This window comes from Mytilus edulis, chromosome 2 (genome assembly GCF_963676685.1).
Source record: "Mytilus edulis chromosome 2, xbMytEdul2.2, whole genome shotgun sequence".
In the NCBI taxonomy this organism is placed as follows: Eukaryota; Metazoa; Mollusca; class Bivalvia; order Mytilida; family Mytilidae; genus Mytilus; species Mytilus edulis.
The window spans coordinates 17,905,900-17,929,477 of record NC_092345.1 but is presented as its reverse complement, the minus strand read 5'-3'; the positions used below and the strand labels follow the sequence as shown (position 1 = coordinate 17,929,477).

The following is a 23,578-nucleotide window of genomic DNA, read 5'->3' as shown; positions in this document are numbered from 1 at the left end:
GTTTTTCAGTCACTCATTCAATATTTTTTTACAATTGAACTCTTTATTCTACAACTCTTAGAGCTAAAACATCAAAATCTAGGCCTCATTTTTTTATTTTTATGCACTGCCTTCTTAAAATGGAAAATATATACAAGTATGTCCATCTGAACTCAAAATATTTTGTAAATATTGCATTTTGCTTTATTCCGTTTATCTAATTATATAACCCTATGTTTAATAATATCTTATTGTATAATACAAAGGTTAACATAAATTGGTTTCTTCATATGGAATATCACTATCCAAATAATACTTCAAAAACTAAAAAGAAAGACAAAATAAAAGCATTTATTACTTAATGCCCGTTTTTTACTTCTGAACATTAAAATACATCCCTTATCTTAACTAAAATGTCACAGCATAACCATTTCATTTGGAAAATTTTTACATGATAATTTCAGCCCCAATATAATCAACATACTCTGAAACATCCAATTTCAGTAAATGTAAAAAATCTGATGTTCAATGGTTTTGTTGAGATTCACCAAAATGCATTTGAAACGGATATGATTCTTATAGACTAGCACTGGTATGTCAAAAGGACATTTTTTTTCACACACAAATTCTGGGCTAAAACGGTGCTGTGATAACCAAGACTTATATATAATGACAAATATAACCTTTAAAAAACTATGAAATAAAGTTAAAGGAATAATTTTTGATGAATTCTTTAAAATATAGATAGTATTTTAAAGAGCTTATCAATGATTGGAATTATTTTTGCAAATCAATATGATTGCAAGAAAAAGTTAAAATATTAATAGCTTGTACAAGTTTATTTAAAAAATATGCCCTTCCAGACAAGACAATTTGATCCTTTGGTGTAATAGGAATATATATAAACTAGAGGCTCTAAAGAGCCTGTGTCGCTCACCTTGGTCTATGTGAATATTAAAGGAAGCAGATGGATTCATGACAAAATTGTGTTTTGGTGATGGTGATGTGTTTGTACATCTTACTTTACTGAACATTCTTGCTGCTTAAAATGATCTCTATCTATAATGAACTTGGCCCATTAGTTTCAGTTGAAAATGTTAGTAAAAATTTACAAATTTTATGAAAATTGTTAAAAATTGACAATAAACATTTCGGTCATGTTGACTTATTTGTAAATCTTACTTTGCTGAACATTATTGTTGTTTACAGTTTATCTCTATCAATAATAATATTCAAGATAATGACCAAAAACAGCAAAATTTCCTTAAAACTAACAATTCAGGGTCAGCAACCCAACAATGGGTTGTCCGATTCATCTAAAAATTTCAGAGCAGATAAATGTTGACCTGATAAACAATTCTACCCCATGTCAGATTTGCTCTAAATGCTTTGGGTTTTGAGTTATAAGCCAAAAGCTGCATTTTACCCCATGTTCTCTTTTTAGCCATGGCGGCCATCTTGGTTGAATGGCCGGGTCATTGGACACATTTTTCAAACTACTAACCCAAAAGATGATTGTGGCCAAGTTTGGATTAATTTGGCCCAGTAGTTTCAGAGGAGAAGATTTTTGTAAAAGATTACTAAGATTTACGAAAAATGGTTAAAAATTGACTATAAAGGGCAATAACTCCTAAAGGGGTCAACTGACCATTTCAGTCATGTTGACTTATTTGTAAATCTTACTTTGCTGAACATTATTGCTGTTTGTAGTTTATCTCTATCTATAATAATATTCAAGATAATAACCAAAAAGAGCAAAATTTCCTTAAAATTACTAATTCAGGGCCAGCAACCCAACAACGGGTTGTCCAATTCATCTGAAAATTTTAGGGCAGATAGATCTTGAACTGATTAACAATTCTACCCCATGTCAGATTTGCTCTAAATGCTTTGGTTTTTGAGTTATAAGCCAAAAACTGCATTTTACCCCATGTTCTATTTTTAGCCATGACGGCCATCTTGGTTTGATGGCTGGGTCACCGGACACATTTTTCAAACTACTAACCCAAAAGATGGTTGTGGCCAAGTTTGGATTAATTTGGCCCAGTAGTTTCAGAGGAGAAGATTTTAAAAGTTAACGACGACAACGCCGGACGCCGGACGACGCCGGACTCCAAGTGATGAGAAAAGCTCACTTGGCCTTTTAGGCCAGGTGAGCTAAAAATCCAATCTTCTTTCTAATGCAAAATAATTAATCAAATGCTTGTGAATTATAAAAAAAAATCTAAAAATGGCACAAAAATAATATCTTTTACAACTCATCTACATTCATGCTTAAATCCTAAAAAAATCTCATTTGAAAGCTTAATAATACATACTGCAAGCTAATTTATTTTTATAAAAATGCTAACCATCATACAAAACAAGCTTCATCAACAAATTTAAAAATTATACTTTTAATTACACTAATCTTTTTAAACTTTCTAAATTTGAAAGTACTCAAAACTAATTTCAATCTAACTGTGACAATTATATTATGAATTTACATAAAAAATCTTTTTCTATAATTCTGGCTACAAAAATAAAGTAGCTTACAGTATAATTTGAGACAAAATGTTTAAAGAACACATGGAATGTAACAAAAACGTTGTGTAAAACATCATCAGATCACGTTGTCGCGTGAATGTCAACTTCACCAGGCTCTGACATTACATGTCTACAGTCCAATAACGTAGCAAGTTCAAGCACAATCTTACATAGCACAGGGTGTTCCAGTATCTCTTCTGTAGGCAATGGGGGGTGAGACATTGGGTAGTAGCTAGGCCCCTGAAAATTATTCATAACTATTAGATTGATGTTAAAACTAGATTTTAAATTGAAAATATATATATATATATCTCCTCAGCTATTTAGAAGTTTATTGTCATAGTCACCTTGTTTGGTTTCTTCTGTTACCTATTCTATTATTGGACTTAGGACTTTTTTCAAACTGAGTTTTACTGTGCGTATTGCTGTGTGTATTTATTTTATATTGGCTATAGTATAGGAGTTTAGTGTGCCATTCATTTTTGCTGAACTAGTACAAATTGTGATTATAGGCCAGCTGAAGCCCTTTGACATATTTTCCTGTTTCCATTCCTAGATTTTATTTTACTAACAGTACAAATTGGCAAAGGTTTACCACACAAATAGAAGTCAGGAGCAAGCAAGACATTTGTATAATGCTTTCTAGTGAGGTCATTATTGAGTCATTCTTTCAATTCAATCATTTTTTTTAAATATAAATGTAAGCACAATTGTTTCAAATGTGATTGAATCTGAAGGATTAAGCAATACATGTTATTTAAAGATTTAACTCCCAAGTTTTTGTGTTGTGCAGTTAAAACAAATAAAACCAGATGCTCCGCAGGGCGCAGCTTTATACGACCGCAGAGGTTGAACCCTGAACAGTTGGGGCAAGTATGGACACAACATTCAAGCTTGATACAGCTCTAAATTTGGATTGTGATTAAATAGTTGACACAGCATAGGTTTTGGACACAGAATGAATGTGGTCTAATGAACTTAAAATATTTTTTTTGTCTTTGAGCAATCACTATGCTGTTGAATATTAATCCTCTCAAAAAAATGTTTGAAGAAATTTTCTTTTTATTTATGAAATCTGAAATGAGAAAAATTAACCCCCCCCCCCCCACCATTTTTTTTTCACATCCCCCTTTCCCTTTTTTCAAAACTGATCTCAATTCAAATTTCTAATGGAGTTTGCAACAATAACTACTCATTTAAATACATCATAAAATATTAAAATGTAACCAAAAAGTGCTTGTTATCACTGAATGGTAAAGAGTGTTTTAATTTATCAGTTGGTAGTAAAAGTGAATATACATTGTGCATTGTATAAAACAATTAATTAAGTTGATTCAACTACTATTCTGGACAAAGAAAGATAACTCCAATCAATTGAAAATTTCTTGCTATTGCACAATATTGTGCAATTAGATATTTCTTGCTATTGTGCAATACTGTGCAATTGAAAATATTTGCTATTGCACAATACTGTGCAATTGAAGATTTCTTGCTATTGCACAATACTGTGCAATTGAACATTTTTTGCTATTGCACAATACTGTGCAATTGAAGATTTCTTGCTATTGCTGAATACTGTGCAATTGAAAATTTCTTGCTATTGCACAATACTTAATATAATAATTTTGGATCCTGATTTGAACCAACTTAAAAACTGGGCCCATAATCAAAAATCTAAGTACATGATTAAATTCAGCATATCAAAAAAGCCAAAGAATTCAATTTTTATTAAAATCAAACTTAGTTTAATTTTGGACCCTTTGGTATTTAATGTAGACCAATTTGAAAACGGGACTAAAAATTAAGAATCTACATACACAGTTAGATTTGGTATATCAAAGAACCCCAATTGTTCAATTTTTGATGAAATCAAACAAAGTTTAATTTTGGACCCCGATTTGGACCAACTTGAAAACTGGGCCAATAATCAAAAATCTAAGTACATTTTTAGATTCAGCATATCAAAGAACCCCAAGGATTCAATTTTTGTTAAAATCAAACTAAGTTTAATTTTGGACCCTTTGGACCTTAATGTAGACCAATTTGAAAACGGGACTAAAAATTAAGAATCTACATACACAGTTAGATCCGGCATATCAAAGAACCCCAATTATTCAATTTTTGATGAAATCAAACTAAGTTCAATTTTGGACCCTTTGGGCCCCTTATTCCTAAAAACCTGTTGGGACCAAAACTCCCAAAATCAAACCCAACCTTCCTTTTATGGTCATAAACCTTGTGTTTAAATTTCAAAGATTTCTATTTACTCATACTAAAGTTATGGTGCGAAAACCAAGAATAATGCTTACTTGGGCCCCTTTTTGGCCCCTAATTCCTAAACTGTTCAGACCTCAACTCCCAAAATCAATCCCAACCTTCCTTTTGTGGTCATAAACCTTGTGTTTAAATTTCTTTGATTTCTATTTACTTATACTAAAGTTATTGTGCGAAAACCAAGAATAATGCTTATTTGGGCCCTTTTTTGGCCCCTAATTCCTAAACTGTTTGAACTAAAACTCCCAAAATCAATCCCAACCTTCCTTTTGTGGTCATAAACCTTGTGTCAAAATTTCATAGATTTCTATTTACTTAAACTAAAGTTATAGTGCGAAAACCAAGAAAATGCTTATTTGGGCCCTTTTTGGCCCCTAATTCCTAAAATTTTGGGACCAAAACTCCAAAAATCAATTCCAACCTTCCTTTTGTGGTTATAAACCTTGTGTTAAAATTTCATAGATTTCTATTCACTTTTACTAAAGTTAGAGTGCGAAAACTAAAAGTATTCAGACGACGACGACGACGCAGGACGACGACGCCAACGTGATAGCAATATACAACGAAAAATTAAAATTTTTGCAGTCGTATAAAAATCAAACTGTTCTTTATGTAATGATCTATCATAAATAAAGCCACATTATTAGATAAGAGTTAAAAGACAATACTCTATATGCATTTATCATTACTCACTTTGAAGCCTCTGTGTAGGATAAGAACAATATAACAAAAGACAAATCTCAACATAATGAGCCGTAAAAAGTCATCTCCAAGAAACTGTATGTAGGCATGATCTGAAATGGTAAGATAAGAGTATATTATATTACAGAAATCTCAACATAATGAGCCGTAAAAAGTCATCTCCAAGAAACTGTATGTAGGCATGATCTGAAATGGTAAGATAAGAGTATATTATATTACAGAAATCTCAACATAATGAGCCGTAAAAAGTCATCTCCAAGAAACTGTATGTAGGCATGATCTGAAATGGTAAGATAAGAGTATATTATATTACAGAAATCTCAACATAATGAGCCGTAAAAAGTCATCTCCAAGAAACTGTATGTAGGCATGATCTGAAATGGTAAGATAAGAGTATATTATATTACAGAAATCTCAACATAATGAGCCGTAAAAAGTCATCTCCAAGAAACTGTATGTAGGCATGATCTGAAATGGTAAGATAAGAGTATATTATATTACAGAAATCTCAACATAATGAGCCGTAAAAAGTCATCTCCAAGAAACTGTATGTAGGCATGATCTGAAATGGTAAGATAAGAGTATATTATATTACAGAAATCTCAACATAATGAGCCGTAAAAAGTCATCTCCAAGAAACTGTATGTAGGCATGATCTGAAATGGTAAGATAAGAGTATATTATATTACAGAAATCTCAACATAATGAGCCGTAAAAAGTCATCTCCAAGAAACTGTATGTAGGCATGATCTGAAATGGTAAGATAAGACTATATTATATTACAGAAATCTCAACATAATGAGCCGTAAAAAGTCATCTCCAAGAAACTGTATGTAGGCATGATCTGAAATGGTAAGATAAGAGTATATTATATTACAGAAATCTCAACATAATGAGCCGTAAAAAGTCATCTCCAAGAAACTGTATGTAGGCATGATCTGAAATGGTAAGATAAGAGTATATTATATTACAGAAATCTCAACATAATGAGCCGTAAAAAGTCATCTCCAAGAAACTGTATGTAGGCATGATCTGAAATGGTAAGATAAGAGTATATTATATTACAGAAATCTCAACATAATGAGCCGTAAAAAGTCATCTCCAAGAAACTGTATGTAGGCATGATCTGAAATGGTAAGATAAGAGTATATTATATTACAGATATTTTATTTAAGCATAAAATGAAAGTTACCTCAAAATAAAATAATAAAAGTGGATAGGTTTCATATACCATAGGTATTTTATGAGAAAACTATTTTTTTACACACCAATATTTGCAAACTTATTAATTATCTTACTCAGACTCAGAACTCAACTAATAAAATAAAAATACTGGATTTGGTGTTTCAACCCCAATTTTGTAAAGAATATACAATGAATTTATTTCACCCACGTTACAAATGAAACAGCATAAAGTACTAAGATAGAAACTAATTCCATCAGTAAACTTCATCCAGGTACTTACCTATTGACCTAGACTTAACAAATAGTTTTGAAGCTTCTGCCATAAACTTGTTGACTTGAGCCTGACATTTGTCCCATGTTGCTATGGATATTGACATGTAGTTACATACTAGACAGAATGCCATCAATGGGGAATGTAAAAACAATGTAAACAATTTGCCTTTCTGGTTTTGATCTGAAATAGAAAATGAACATTCTTAAATTTTATTCAGTTGTAGACAGTGATCTGAAAGTACGTAACCAACAAGATTTTAAGAATATATACGATGGATTTATTATTATTCGTTGGACCAAATTTTCATGGATTTCACGGAATCTGATGAACCATAAATTTAAATGATCAACGAAATGAAAAAAATATATACTTGCAGGCAGACTTTGAAAATAAAAAATAAAATATCCATGAAAATGCAAGTTTTCTGAAGTTGATAATATTGGTTCCCATGACAATACATGAAGCCACAGTACCTTGTTATTCTTAGGATTGTTGTTATTTTCACAACTTAGATACTAACATGTGTACTGAGTTGCTAGGCTAGTTTGTTACAATTACTTCTCTTCTTTTTTCCATTTATATGAAGTTTAATAATTCAGAGCTAAGATTGTACCAACTATGCTGATTTGAAGTATCATTTTGAAAATATCAAATGAAATTATTTGGGATGTGAAATATTGTAAGTTAAAGTCATACAAACATCCTACTACAAAGTAATATCGTTCTAACATGATAATCAGTTTACATTTTTACATTTGGCACAAACAATTTTTTTTTTCTGTATGTTTGATATTAATTAATAGATAATTGCATTCATTTCGTGCACTGTCCTGATGTAGAGATTAAACAAGAATGTGTCCAAAGTACACAGATGCCCCACTTGCACTATCATTTTCCATGTTCAATGAACCGTGAAATAGGGTAAAAAGTCTAATTTGGCATTAAAATTAGAAAGATCATACCATTGGGAACATGTGTACTAAGTTTCAAGTCGATTGGACTTCAACTTTATCAAAAACTACCTTGACCAAAAACTTAAACCTGAACCTGGCACTTCCATTTTCTATGTTCAGTGGACTGTGAAATTCGGGTCATAAGTCTACTTTGGCTTTAAAATTAGAAAGATCATATCATAAGAAAACTGTGTACTAAGTTTCAAGTTGATTGGACCGCAGCTTCATCAAAAACTACTTTGACCAAAAACTTTAACCTGAAGCCCGGACGGATGAACGACGCATGGACGAACGGACGCACCGACCAGAAAACTTAATGCCCCTCTACTATCGTAAGTGGGGCATTAAAATACTTAAGAATTTGAACTGAACTAACTACATCTTTTTTTCTCTGGCATACAAGCTGTTACCATCAGCTATACAAGTTCTTTAAAATTGAAAATCTAACTTTTCTATGTTTGTATATAATTTTATGCATTCAAATAGTGTCTGAAAATAAGACAAACCACACACAAAAAACCTAAACCAAGGAGCTTGTTTGTAAATCATCAAAAAAATCTACATGCAAAAAAATATACAAGCAAAAATCTATAAAGCCATTGTAAAAGCAAGCACCATTACCATTCAATAAAAATATTTACAATGCAAACACATCTACACATTTTTTTAAAAATTGTACTTGTATTAACACATACACTTAACCAATTTTCCATAGCTATAGCAGCATTATATATACCTACCAGTACTTATTCATATATGATAGGGTATTTGGTATGGTTATAGTTAAACAGGGGAGGGGTTTATAGATACTGTGGATTAAAACGGGAAAAGACATGTACTTCAATAAAAAAATAGGAATTTTTTCACACTAAATCTAATTTCGTTAAGCGTACAATAAGTATTGAGAACTATATTTGAAATGTATATAGATTTAAAGTGAATGGATTAATTAAAAAATAATTAAAATTTTCTTAACATATCCCTGATTTTATCTACAACAAACTAAAATAAAAAAATAGTACTGTGCTAGTTTGCTATACATAATATCACAACAGCCAATGTGACATTCTCAATCTTTGTGGAACTATCAAATTGATTTCTTGTCTATAGCAGCAATAAGACAACACCAATACCAAAAAATATGTATTTAGATTCTCTCTATTAATGTAAATAAAAAAAGACATTGTAACAATACTTCTTTCTGCTTCTATTTCCCCAATTATAGCTTAAATTTTAAATTAGGATCTATTGGTCATTATCAGAATGAATTAAGAATCAATTAAGGCACAAACAATGACTAGATAGAAAACAGGTATTTCTGTTGAAAATTATTGTATTCAAATTCTTTTCATGATGTCCCAATTTTTTTGAGAGAATCTAAATCAGCCAATCATATACAAGAGTTATCAAACATCCATAAAAATCAGCCAATCATATACAAGTGTTATCAAACATCCATAAAAATCAGCCAATCATATACAAGTGTTATCAAACATCCATAAAAATCAACACATAATGTACATACTTCTCTCTGAAAACCAAAAATAGCAGAATATATGTTAGAAATTGGATATCTCAATAGTTCTAATCACTTTTTATAAAATTATTTTCGTAGTGATGATAAATTATTCATATTGTTTTATTATTATTGTATGAAACATTAAATTTGCTTGTCCAAACACTTTTCTCATTTGAAGGTATTTCCCACAAGTTGACAGTATATCTTACTGTCTTTGATTCATTCAAAATAAAAAAATGAAAAAATGAAATAAACAAAAAATCTAACCCTACATGAGATAATAGCCTACATAAAATTCATAGTATGCCAACTAAGAGCAAAGAAGGTAAAGAGAATGTACTGGATCAAAAAAGGTGCATATGGAATCACAGATTGTCTCCCTTGTAACAACTTATTGTTTGGTAATTCTAATAGAACATGGGATACAAAAGATTAATGTCACAACTAAACTTGCACATATGTGCCAACTGCTTAATGCTGAACACCTGATTACAGCAAATGTTTAAATTGGATCTACATGTTACAAAAATAAAATTCAAACAATGAAGAATTTTTTATTGGTTAAAACCTATCAAATTTTCCTTCTTGTTTGAAAATAAAATGCACCTTTCTTGACCCTTTACTTGATAGACCCCAAAAGAACCATGAAAAGAAAAGGATTTCAGCAAACTAACAAACCTATAATAGGTTGATTAACAGCTAAAAAATAAAAACATGCATTATAAAGAAATGGCTATACATTTAACAAACGAAGTAAGCATGGTTATATTCTTAATAGTTTTGATAATTTCAAATAATTTTATACAAAGGAGTATACTGAAGCAAAAGTTGAAACATATAATAAGCTATTACTAGGAGGTTCTTTTTCATGCAGTTAGTTAAGAGAAATAATTGTCTATTTGTATATTTCTTATTATAAAAGGAATCACAAAAACTACACAATAATTATGACGGGAAATAGAATTGAACTTTGATGCATTTTTATATTCTACTTACAGAATTCTGAATTTTTTTTTTATTATTGTAGTACATTTTGATAACAAAGGGACATCACTGTGAAATATTAAAAATTTCAATTGAATGCAGTCTTTTTGTGTCCTTAAGATAGTTACCTTGCATGGCATGAGGGACCTGTTCTGGTGATAGAAAGCATACAACTGGCTGTCCAAACAAATTTGGAAAATTCTTAAAAGAAAAAAATATAATATCCTTTTATAATCATCATGTCAATTTTCAGTCATAAATTTGGCACAATAAAAAAGCCACAAAAGATAATAAAAAAACACCTATTTGATTTTGTGGTTTTGCCAATCTCTGTATACCAAGCCTATTGCAAAAAGTTTATGCATTTAACATTTGATTTTGTGGTTGACCTGTACCAACAAAACCCATAATAATGGATCAACAGTAGTTCATATATATGTAATCAAATACATTGAAATAGATATAAAATATAAATTTGCAAGTTTTAAGTAATCCCCAAAAATTGATAGCAACGTATCCATTGTGTATTTTAAATAAATAAATAAATTGACTTTACTATAAAGATAAATCTATTCTTTCATTTATGGGCAAATTAAGTATAAAAAGTTGGTTACAATTATGTTTGGATTGAATAATTGTATAACATCCAAAATTCTGTCCCATTTTACAATGTCAAGTGGTGACATACATATATCAAAATCTATTAGTATTAATGGCAATACAGTGGATTATAGTTGTTTGATATCTAGTGGTGAATTGTCTCATTGGAAGTCATACCTTGTCTTTTTATTTTCATAACCATAGAAAGACCTTAATGAAAAATACACATACCTGGAATGCAGAGCTGTTGTCACTATCAACAATTAAAAATAATGGTTTTCTTGTGTAAGGATATAGATCTCCTGGATGTAAACTGCAATGTTAGAAACTGATTAGCCTCAGATCAAAATAAACTTGATTTATTACATTGAATATTTAATATTTAGTTAATGTTTTCTATGGAAGCTTATCATAAGGCATTACAGGTGTTTTCAATTACTCTAAAATGCATTTTCAAATTATAAATAAAAGGAAGCTTTTGAGTATAATTTCAAACTTGAATGGTAATCTTTTTTTTTAAATTAATGCTTTATCATTTTTGTTAAAACATGCATCATTTGAGTTTCCGGATAATTTTTAAGACAGATGGGGAGTGTTCTGTTCTGATTTTCTTTGCATTACTGTTCACATAACCTTAAAACTACTGTAAACCAATTTCTTTTACAAATATTTTCATTTTATATTTTATCTTTTCCAGTTGACGCGATGTGATTTATGCATGATTTTTTAATTTTCTTGATACATATTTATCATGGAGAAACCAAGTTTTAAGTATATAGGTGAACATTTGTATGCATGTCGACAATGTGTTATAATATTTTATTTATATCTGATCACCTTAAAATTTATTCATATCTTTTTCCTTATTGGATGTTACTCCAATAACTAAGCATTGCTTTATACCAATTGATATGCTTTGATTACACCATTTTGATATTAAACATTTGAATTTACCAGTTGGATTCTTTCAACATTCCTGGTCTTCTGTTTTTATTGATAATATCAGCATCTTTTCTACTGTTACATATAACTCCTCCTAAATCATAGGCAGCTGAAATAAAAAAATGTTTCTATTTTTCAAAATATTATTAGTTACAGTGTGCTAGTGACCTAATACGGTATATATGGAGTCAGTAAATTCCATATAGGGTGAGACCCCATATATACCTTATTACGTCACTAGGACACTATGTAACAAATTTATCTTACCGACTATCTTAACGTGTAAAATTTAGACTATCGACCTATCAAAATGAGCAAGTGTTCGATACAGTTACCATTAAGGTGGTATGGGTGTCTTCCTCCATCTTGGATTGTAAAAAACAGAGAATCAAAGGTCCAGATTTTCCATCAAGTTAGCAAAATTTGATGCAGGAATGCAGATGTTTAATGTACATTTTCATTTAAAAGTACAAATTTATAAGAATATAACTTCTAAATATTGATATTTTTGCAAATGTTAATTATTTTTGGTTGTTTTTATCTTTTTTGAAAATTGGCATTTTAAGGGGAGGTAACTCTAAAAAAGTGCATTTTCTGAAGGATTCTGTATGGAATTTTCCTATTTTGTATTTTAGCCGGAAAAAACGTACGGTGACCCTATCTTTTCTTTTGATATTCTCAAAGCAGTGTCTGAAAGCTATCTTTTCCTGAAGTATTTAACAATTCTATCATTTTGTTTAGTTTCTAATCACAAAATGGTGTTTTTTCCTGTATAATCCATACAAAATGTGTCATTTTGTCCCGTCCTGTAGCTTGAGAAAATGCGCGGTGACCTATCATTTTTATTATATTTTTCAACATGTATCAATAGATACAACGTTTTGGCAAAGTATGAACAAATTCTATCATTTTTATTTTAGACTCCCATACCACCTTAAAATGATTAAGAAACTACTTCCTATGATCCTATAAAAACAGATGCAAACAATGACAACTTGTCCGATTTAAATGTGTTTTATGAATTTATTTCACTTTATCATCACTTTCCTTCAGACCAGGTGAGCTAAAAAGTAATACTAAATATGTTATTGTGAGCTGTAATAGAAATAATAACAAATGCTTCGCTAGACAACTGTCATAGAAAATATATTCTGTCGATATTAATTTTCGTGGATTGAGGTATAAATGGTTTATCATAGATAATTGATGTGGTAATTTTGCCTGAGTATGCACAGTGTTTTCCATTCGGCATTTAAGCCGGGTGTGCCGACCACCTTCTTTTGAAAGCCGACCACCTTTCGATTTTAGGAGGTGGTTGGCTTTTTTTTCAAATTTCGGATTTTTTTCGGTTCCTCACCGTTTAAATTTGAATACTAATGGCACCTCCCTGATTTGTTTTCATTGATAAAGATGGCGTCCAATCGTCAAATTTCAATGTTTTCATTTGTCAATCGGGGTACAAGAAAGGCAGATGACGATGATGATAAAGAAAATAAGTTAAATAAAATTGATAGTAATGTTGAAGTTGTGGAAATTGAACAAAAATCAACCAAACAACGGTTGTCTATTCTAAATAACATAAAAAATGTGGTGCACACTGTTAAATAACCAGCTACGCGCGTTATTGAGTGTGCACCAAATTTTTATGTTATTTCTTCATAGACAGAAAAAATATTACAGTCATTCCTAAAATGAATAATATATAAGGAATCCACAGTAATGTTACATAAAAATAACTAAAAAAAGTACATGCTATCTGTATTGTAAAAATAAATTCCAAGGATCAATTTTTACCTGATTCCAGTGTATTTTAAACTGTAACCATGTTAACTAATTTGATATTCTATGTACAATTTAAGAGCACTTGATAGGTAGTTAATCCATCCTTAACATTTTGTTCAATAAACCTTCATGCCAATTTTATATATAATACCAACCATCTTTATCATAAATCTAACTTGAATAGTATTACTTTTTTAACATTGTTGCAAAAAAACCGCAGCAGTCTTATTCTTGGTGAATTAAGTCAAAGTCAAATTCAAAATTGAATTTGAATTTCTCTTTATAAACAGAGCCAACAAAGAGATACTGCATAACTGTGATAAATCAGATGTGGAACCAGGGCTTTTTAAAACGGAGTAATAGACACCCCCACCCCCCCGAAAAATAGGCAATGTTTGGAGTAGGACATGTAAAATGTATATGCATTAACCATATATGTAGCCCAGGACCCAAAATAGCCAACGTTTGGAGTAGGACATATAAAATGTCTCTGCATTAACCACCAATGTAGCTCGATAAATGTTGGCACCGGCCTCCTCCTCTCCTTTAAATTTAAAGTAAAACTTACCATCATCTGTGTGCTTGGCATTGCCTAAACTACCATCTGCAGACAAATATAATAACATGGCACCATTTGGAGGGAGTTCTTTAAAACCAGAGGCTAGAAATGTATTCATTTGACTATATGTTGGTTTGTACAATAAATATTTGTGAGGGTTATCTCTCTTGGAATTTTTGTCACCATTTTCCTGAAATGAAATCACAAGAATTATGAAATATTCTCATATGCTTCTTCTGAAAAGTATGTAGTCCTTTAAAACAAAATCATCTCAAAACATATTTTACCTATTCATCTAATAAGAAATGATAACATTTTTTATACACTTTTTGAAAGAACAACTATGCCATGGATACAAAAACTTTTAAAAATTTGTAATGGCCCAGTAAGATCTCTTTTGAAGTATGCACTTTTGAAAATATCAATAATTTACAAATAACTGCAAAATAGTAAACATATTTTAGCCTATGAGGTACTAAATGTTTAATGCAGTTGGCCATGAGGGTACAAAATGTTGAATATAAGCACAGGAAGATCTACTATCCAAATATATTAGGGAAAAATTTTCACAAAATAAAAGCTCTCTCATGATCAACTTACAAATAGTATAGGAATCTAATGTTCAGTAGTTGTCGATTGTTGATGTGGTTCATAAGTGTTTCTGGTTTCTCGTTTTTTATATAGATTACACTGTTGGTTTTCCTGTTTGAAAGGTTTCACACTAGTCATTTTGTGGTCCTTTATAGCTTGCTGTTTTCGGTGTGTGCCAAGGTCCATGCTGAAGACCGTACTTTGACCTATAATGGTTTACTTTTACAAATTGTGACATGGATGGAGAAATGTCTCATTGGAACTCATACCACATCTTCTTATATCTATATACTTCTTCAGTCTCTAAACTAGAAAAGAGTTTTCATTCAACCAGGAGTTTTGACTGAAAAACTCTCCCTTATATTCAAATAACTGACATTTCATAATCAAATGAATGAAGTTAAGACTTACAAATGGTGGTCTACCAGGGGCAGGAGAAGCATCGTATATCTGGGTTCCTGTAAAATCTTCTTGTGGCTCTCTTTCTAAAGTCTGTAGCACCCTAAACATATCAAGTGTCAATTCACTGAACTTCACCTGAAACCAAAATCTGGCACATTAGTCAAAAGGAAATAAATATTTTATTGAATACATTGTTTTGATTGATTGGTGTTTGCTTTTTGCTGACTCAGCACAAAAGGGCTATATTGTTCTGATGTTTATTTTTCTATTAAGTGTCAATTTTTGAAGCATCAGTGGATGAGAGGTCTAAGCAATTGAATTATTTAATCACTAGCATGTCAACACTGAGGTTGGGTGTGAGAATCCTAAATGTCGCAGATGTGTTCAACTCCAATCCTAACCATTTAGGATTGCATAGCCAGTTTTACTGTCAACAGTCAGTGGTTTTCTTAATGAAGTCCAGTGTCCCCGACCAATAAAAATTGGCGGCCATGAAATAGCCAAAGGTGCTGAAAGTGGTGTTAAACACCAAATGAAAAGAAAAGAAAAAAAATATCTATATTCTTGCCTGATCTGCTGTATTTCCCACGATAATATCTATATTCTTACCTGATCTGCTGTATTTCCCACGATAATATCTATATTCTTACCTGATCTGCTGTATTTCCCACGATGATAATTTCTTGTAATGCTAAATACACCGGTGTACTTTTGTCTAATGGGGGCGTGTTTAATGGTGTCAGTCTGTGTGACAACAAGAAATAGTTTGGGTCTACATCATGGATGTCTATTAAATTGTCTGACTGTAAAAAGAAAATACATTAGCAAATTAATTTTATAACAAAACCAAATTTTTTCACATTATTTTTTATTTCATATAGGACAAAATTAATTAACTCAATATGAAATAATAAATGTAACATGAAATTTTAGTTCACAAATTTGAAACTAAAAAAATATTTTCTGATGATTTTGTTGTATATAATTTGTATATATATAGAAAAAAATAATACAGTTAATTGTTTTTCCAAATTGCACCAATCATAAGCTTGATTTTACTTGTTTGAGCCAGTACCAGAATGTCCTACCACAATATCTAAAAATTTGTATACACTGGTGGCAAAAGTCAATAATATAAACATGCCAAGACTCCGTGTTGAAGACCTTACTTTGACCTAGCCTATAACGATTTTTCTTTTACAAATAGTGAATTGGATGGAGAGTTGTCTTATTGGCGCACTCATACCACATTTTATTATATCTATAGTCTACTAGTATGTTGATGTATAAAGTATATAGCTTTAAAATATTACTTCTAAAAATGCATTGATTTCTCCCACCACTAAGGACCATTCCATTTGATCTTCTGGTTCATAGGTTAATGTGTAGTCTTCTATCTGTGTTTGTAATTCCTTCAATATAATAAAACAAAATCTGATTTTTTTTTAATCATGAAGTAATTAAACATGTACAGAATAGTTCCTCTATGGGGAATAACAATATTAACTTTGGTTGTTGTTGAAACATACTACAAATGAAAAAGACTTTGAAGTAAGATGCTTATATAACTCATAAATTGAATTCTTGAAAAATTATAATAAAATAAACAGTCACAGTTTGCTAACATTCTTCAAAGTACTTTTTAATTAAATCTGGAAAATTTTCAAATGACAGAAAACTATTCCAACTTATAATTTTTTACTATTTCTTTGACGTATTATACAAAAGGCTACTGACAACAGTTAACTCCCCTGAAACTGTACATGTGTTAACTCCCTTTTACTTGGTTACTATAAGCCATGATATATTTATCAATCATTGATCAACTAGATGTGTCAAAGTGACATGAATGGCTCCGTCTCAAAAAGTTGAAAAATCTGCAATTTCAATAACACATGTGGACACAACCATGATGGTAGTCTCAAATATCAAAAATCAGCTCAAAATCTGGAGGCGTATAGAAAAAAGTCTGTACAACTGTGATTTTCAACAATTTTCAAAGTTGTAAATCCTTAATTTAAGCAAAAATTAGCGGAGCAGAACAAAACTTAAACTTGATCAATAACTCATCTTGGTTAACTCACATGCCAAAAATCATCCCAATATCTGAAAGAATTTAGAAAAAAAGTCTGTATAACTGTGATTTTCAACACTATCAAAGTCTATAGCCCGTAATTTCGGCAAAAATTAGCCGAGCTGAACGAAACTTAAACTTGATCTGTAACTCATCATGGTTAACTCGCATACCAAAAATCAGCCCAATATCTGAAAGAGTTTAGAAAAAAAGTCCGTATAACTGTGATTTTCATCAATTTATCAAAGTCCAAAGCCTGCAATTTCAGCAAAAATTAATGGAGCAGAACCCTGCTTAAACTTGATCTGTAACTCATTATGGTTACTGTAAACCAACTTATTTTCGCGAGCTATTTATTTTCGCGAGCGATTTATATTAACGAGCGATTTATTTTTTGCGACTTTCGCGAATATAAATAGTCGCGAAAATGTAAAACTTGGATCTTTCCTTATTAAACTACATCATATAAATTTAAAAATCGCGAAATTAAATAGCCGCAAAGTGGACTTGTAAAGATAAAACGCAAAATAAAGTATCTGCGAAAATAAGTTGGTTTACAGTAACTCACATACCAAAAATCAGCCTAATATCTGAAGGCGTTTAGAAAAAAAGTCTGTATAACTGTGATTTTCATCAATTTATCCAAGTCCAAAGCCTGTAATTTCAGCAAAAATTAGCGGAGCTGAACCAAACTTGAACTTGATTTGTAACTCATTATGGTTAACTCACATACATTAAATCAGCCCAATATCTGAAGGCGTTTAGAAAAAAACTCCATATAATGGTTTGTTACGGAATGATGAAATGACAGAATATCGGAATTACAGAATTTCAGAATTACGGAATTTTGGAGAAGGGTAAAACTATATGACACCAAATACTTCGTTGCGGGCCATAAAAATTGAAAAGTCCAACACATACCTTCACTAAATCTTTAACCAGTTTCATTCTTTTCAGCAACAAACATACAACTATAAATCTGGCATAAAATCTGAGTTTTTTCACCATCAAGTCCGATCTGTAAGAATGAGTAGTAATAAAAGTTAATGCTTTTGGTACAACTTTAGTTATTAAGCAGCTCTATAGGCAATTTTGCTTCAGATATTTTTTTGGAAAAAATACCTCATAGATTAAAATGAAGAAGCTTAAGGTGTTATTGTTTTGTATGCAGGGACTCCATTACAAGGTTGTATCATGCTTAATTGCTTCTGGTTTTACTGCCTTAACTGGTTACTTTGGGAACAGAGTCTGTTCCCAAGGTAACCATTTAAGGCTGTCAGAGATTAATAAATATACAAGTATAGTAGTTAGTGACACCTGGAAATCTTCTTTTATTAGTATATGAATCAACATATCATGAAGTTATCTTTATTTTGATCATATATAAACTGCGAAATTTGGTCCTATACTTAGAACACTCAATCAAACAACTAAGTTAACATGAATCTTTAACTTATAAACTACAACAAAAAATTCTGAATATGCAGAACATTTCATTGAATTGGCAAAAAATAAAACAATGGAATAAAATCAATGATTCAAAACAATAACTACTGACAAAAGATGGTTATTCAGGGACACATGAGTGGGACTCCTTACTAGGTAAAATAATTAAATTAGTCTAATGAACAGATATCCCAGAGGAATACAGGAATTTGGAATATTATCTCATCTCATTTATTTGAAAGCATTTGTTAATTTCTACAATTTTTATAAAATTTCAACAACACCTGTTACAGTATTCTGAGATAAGTGTCAATGTGCAAAAAACCCCATTGTAGATCATTACTGAAGGCTGTTCAAGTTCTATTGGATTAATTATATATATATATATATTGTATACAGTCAATTGAAAAATAAAATGTGGGTTTTTAGTGAGAAAAAAACACCAAACATGAATCAATTTCATAGATGATTAATGTTGAGGTTAAAAAAAAGCTTCATACTGTCAATCAGAATAACATATTATAATGAAACATACATCTAATGTAATTATTAATTTGTGGCAGGATTCAGGGGGGAGGAGGGGAGGTATGTAAAGGGAATACATACACTCCCCCTTAGATTGGAAAATAAATTCCTTTTAACATTAAATTGTCCCTAAAAATGTTTATCCACTCTGCTCAGCAGTTAACTTTCCATTTTTAATGATTGACACCCCATTTTAAACATCATGGATTCAACCCTGATTTGTGCTTAATGTAAACTACAAACCTTTCTTCTTTATTAGCTTTTGAATAGTATCCTCTATTCCTAATGGCAGAGTAAAAACTAAAGGCCTCATTTAAATAGTTAGTTTCACTCGTTCTTAAACTGAAATAAATTAAAGATGTGAGGTTATATATATAGAACAGTGAAATAATAATTTTAATACCTTTACTTGATTAAATTTCATACTATATACACCTTGAGTCGTCTCATTGGCAATCATACCCATCTTCCTTTTTATACCTAATATAGTTAGGTTATTGCTTATATTTAAGAAATAATTGATGCCAGCTATACTTTATTGTAGTTTTAACATGGGTAGGCATTATATTCGTGATTATTTTTGCCAGAGCGATAGCGAGGGCTAAAATAACACGAATATAATGCCTACCCATGTTAAAACTACAATAAAGTATAGCTGGCATCAATTATTTCGATTCTGATTAGGACAATTACGGTAATATCTATGTTCGCTGTGTATAAAGTGTACGGTATTTGTGTAGGCTCTTCCATCAACCTTCCTGTCGATTTTTATCCAACTAGTTCATACCAGTTTAATTTGGCAAAGTTGTATAAATTTCTAAAATTCAAAATTGAAACAGATATTAATAAATTAATTTTTAATATTTGTGTCACAATATAACAGAAAAGTTATATTTCAACAGTCTTTTCCTTTGAGGTCAATTTCTGACACGCACATTTTCAAGTCAGTCGTCAATGGCGGTGGACGCACAAGGAGAATCGGGTAGGTCTTTATTTACTAAATTAATCGTAAATATTCCGCCGGTTAATATTGTAGCATTGGTAAATATGTTCATATCTGATAGAGGATTTCTTGATAAAGTTGTGCTGACATTCGAGACTTGGCAGGAGGGGCCCTTTGACAGAAATCCATTTATACTTGCGGTGGCTACACCTTTTAAAGTTGATCAAAGGGCACGCCTTTGTGCATCTGACGATTTCAAATGCTGTATTTATACATGAGATTAAAATTAATACTGGGTGACAATCTTGTTGCGTTTGTAAAATGGATTGGAAACCTTGGTGGTATATTGGTAATTACGCCTATTTGTTTTTATAGGAGAATGGGGTTCGATTCCCTGCTAGGGTCAATCCATTTTATCAGAAATATGAAACAATTTTGTCATTTCAGTACAACAGTAATAGTAACCTATTCTTTGTTTTATATTTTATCGTCGGAACATATGTTTCAATGAAATTAATATACAATGACATGCCTTTTTAACAGGAGAGATGAAACGTGTTTTTAGGGGGATGGGTTTTGAAGTTAGAACAGCCAACATGGACGTTGCTGTATCTAGGTCAACTATTTTCAATTACGAATTGTGACACATTGTTGTCATTGTTAAAGTATTAGTAACAAAATGTGTATCATTTTAGTGTTTGAAAGTGTTTTAATTTAAGGAAATACATTAAATGCATACCATTTTGACGAAATTCATTTCAAGTTCTGCCGTAGTCAATATACGCATGTGCAAACTAATTTTATTGGATAATAAAGTATGGTTTCTTTACAAAGCTAAAGAAGCACGTCATATTAGAATAACCAATAAACCATAAATAGGTCAAGGTCAAATCAACCTTTTCAGACAAACTGAACACCATTCAATAATTTTGTACACCAAAGATAGTGGAACTATTGCTTTAAGAATCAAATAACAGACAAAACCAAACAAAATTTCATAGTGATCAATGAACCATGAAAATGAGGTCAAGGTCAAATAAAACCTGCCAGTTTTTATGTACACATTATAATCATTCAACTGCTTATACCAGTAGTATCTGAGAAACAGATCAAACCACAGAAACTGAACATTGATCAATAAACCATGAAAATGAAGTCAAGGTCCAATAAAACCTGCCAGTAGGACATGTACACCTTTAATAAAATCATGCCACACACTAAATACAGTTGACCTATTGGTTATAGTTTCTGAGAAACAGATAAAACCACAAAACTTAAGATTGATCAATGAACCATGAAAATGATGTCATCAAGGTCAGATGAAACCTGCAAGTCAGTCATGAAGACCTTACAATCATTCCATACACCAAATATAATATTAATTGACCTAGTGCTTATAGTATATGAATTATTGACTTGACCAGGAAACCTTAACCTTAATCTCTGATCCATGAATAAGGTACAAGTCCAGAAAACCTTATCTAAAGAACATGTTGACCTTACAAGGATCCCATATACAAAATAAAGTTAAACATAAATAAGTGAGTATTTCACACAACAAAAAGTCACTGAACCATGAAAATAAGGTCAGGGACGTATGATTGACAAAATCTTCAAAAACATAATAAGACACCAGCACACATATAGTATGGAGCATCCTAGTCTTCACCTTCTGAAATATATAGATTCCTACAAAATGTGCTTCAATCAAGCTTTAACACTATAGTAAAATTATATAAAGAAGCATTCATTTCTTAATTAAATTTATCTAAATCTTATTATAAAACCACGATATCATTGATGTAGTGTTATAAACATGCTGAAGGCCAGAATTAATTTACTAATAGTCATTACATGTCACTATATTAGTTTAAAGACAAATTTCATTTGCGCTAAAATTAATTAATGGTTATATGGTATCTTTGATGATACAATAAGTCAATACAGTTAAATCCAACTTAAATACATGATGACCTAATTATCTCAATGATATTGAACTACTAAGACACCAATTACAGCTGTATGACCTAATTATTGCCCTTAAGCAAAATTATTTGTATTGTAATTTCATACTAGCTAATGTCGCTAAACTTTACAGACTAAAAAATCAATTACGTACAAAATTACTCTACTTGTTGTTTATTGATCACAGTATCCATAATTAATGCTACAGAGATAGTATATAGTTTGATATGGGATACAAGCTCGTCATAATTTTCTCAAATATATCCCTCTATTGATACAAAATCCAATAATATGTGTAGATTACGTGTGAATTAGTCATTATATGATGCCGATAATAACTTATCTTTTTTTGTAAACATATATTTATACTGTAACAGTCTGTACTACAGTATAGAATGAGAGAAAGTCTTCCACTGAAGGCTTTTAATATAATTACAAACCGTACTCATATTAATTTTTTATTTTCATTATCTTTTTCACTATAAATCAAATGCATTTACAGAAATGATTGAAATTGGACAGAAATTTGTTGGATTTTAAAGCTACATTATAATATGTCAAAAAGTCCATTCATTTTGCAATATTTTTTTACTTTTTGCGTTTAGTAACTGTAATAAATTAATTTGAAAATAACATTTTATTTTAGAAAGCCTATAAATGTTGATCCTTTTCAAAGACAATCCTTGATATTTCCATAAATAGAACAAAAACAAAATTTACAAAACAAAATCAGGAATTTCCAGAATTCCTTGAGTAGGTGTTGGTGAAAACAGTTCAATAACATTTAGTAATTGTATTAGCTATTGCAGCAATTTAAGACATCTAGCATTGCAGTGCATGTATGTTTCTCTGACTGCAAATAATTGGTAGTAAAAACATATCTTCTTTGAAAAAGGGGGAAGTGGATAAATTGGTTTATGGTTCAGCAAAGGGACAAGAAACAGCTATTTTTTTTCTTTTATATTTTCATGTTTTTAAAAATCAGATGTATATATTGTCAAATTTGGAGGTTAATCTAAAGACACATTTTATATATACACAAAACCTTTGGTATATAAATATTTGAAACATATCAATTTGAAACATTTCCATGACTCAGGATTCAGCATTTTATTACTTTAAAATATTTCACTGTTCAATTTACTTTTCAAGTACATTAACTTAATAATAAGTTCTTGTGACCCGTTGTACACATTTTTAGCAAAAATAGTATCTTAGTTGCATCCATCTTTACTGCTACAAAATACTCACTAATAGTGATAATATAGCTGCCCTATCTTTGATGCCACTTCTCCAATCTGCCATCTCTTCAAACCATACTTTGTATCTAATATTTGTCTGAAAAACAAATGT

At 30.7% G+C, this 23,578-nt stretch overlaps 1 protein-coding gene across 3 annotated transcripts in view; it reads right to left on the bottom strand.

Moving 5' to 3' along the window:
• Nucleotides 1–803: 803 nt before the first annotated feature.
• Nucleotides 804–23,578, bottom strand: part of LOC139511610 (protein SCAI-like) — a 37,971-nt gene continuing 15,196 nt past the window's right edge. Inside the window, exons 3-16 of one of the 3 annotated variants that reach the window (XM_071298514.1) lie at nt 23,477–23,563; nt 19,561–19,659; nt 18,268–18,364; nt 16,586–16,684; nt 15,923–16,075; nt 15,282–15,407; nt 14,289–14,469; nt 11,951–12,047; nt 11,228–11,309; nt 10,525–10,597; nt 10,091–10,111; nt 6,947–7,120; nt 5,473–5,573; nt 2,452–2,745 (exon numbers count right to left, since the gene is read on the bottom strand). In XM_071298514.1, coding sequence (XP_071154615.1) covers nt 2,587–2,745; nt 5,473–5,573; nt 6,947–7,120; nt 10,091–10,111; nt 10,525–10,597; nt 11,228–11,309; nt 11,951–12,047; nt 14,289–14,469; nt 15,282–15,407; nt 15,923–16,075; nt 16,586–16,684; nt 18,268–18,364; nt 19,561–19,659; nt 23,477–23,563 — 1,549 coding nt within the window. In that variant the 3' untranslated portion in view covers nt 2,452–2,586. Of the gene's footprint in view, nt 2,746–5,472; nt 5,574–6,515; nt 6,608–6,946; nt 7,121–10,090; nt 10,112–10,524; nt 10,598–11,227; nt 11,310–11,950; nt 12,048–14,288; nt 14,470–15,281; nt 15,408–15,922; nt 16,076–16,585; nt 16,685–18,267; nt 18,365–19,560; nt 19,660–23,476; nt 23,564–23,578 lie in introns of those variants that run through there. The other 2 variants (XM_071298515.1, XM_071298516.1) reach the window with 2 other exon arrangements.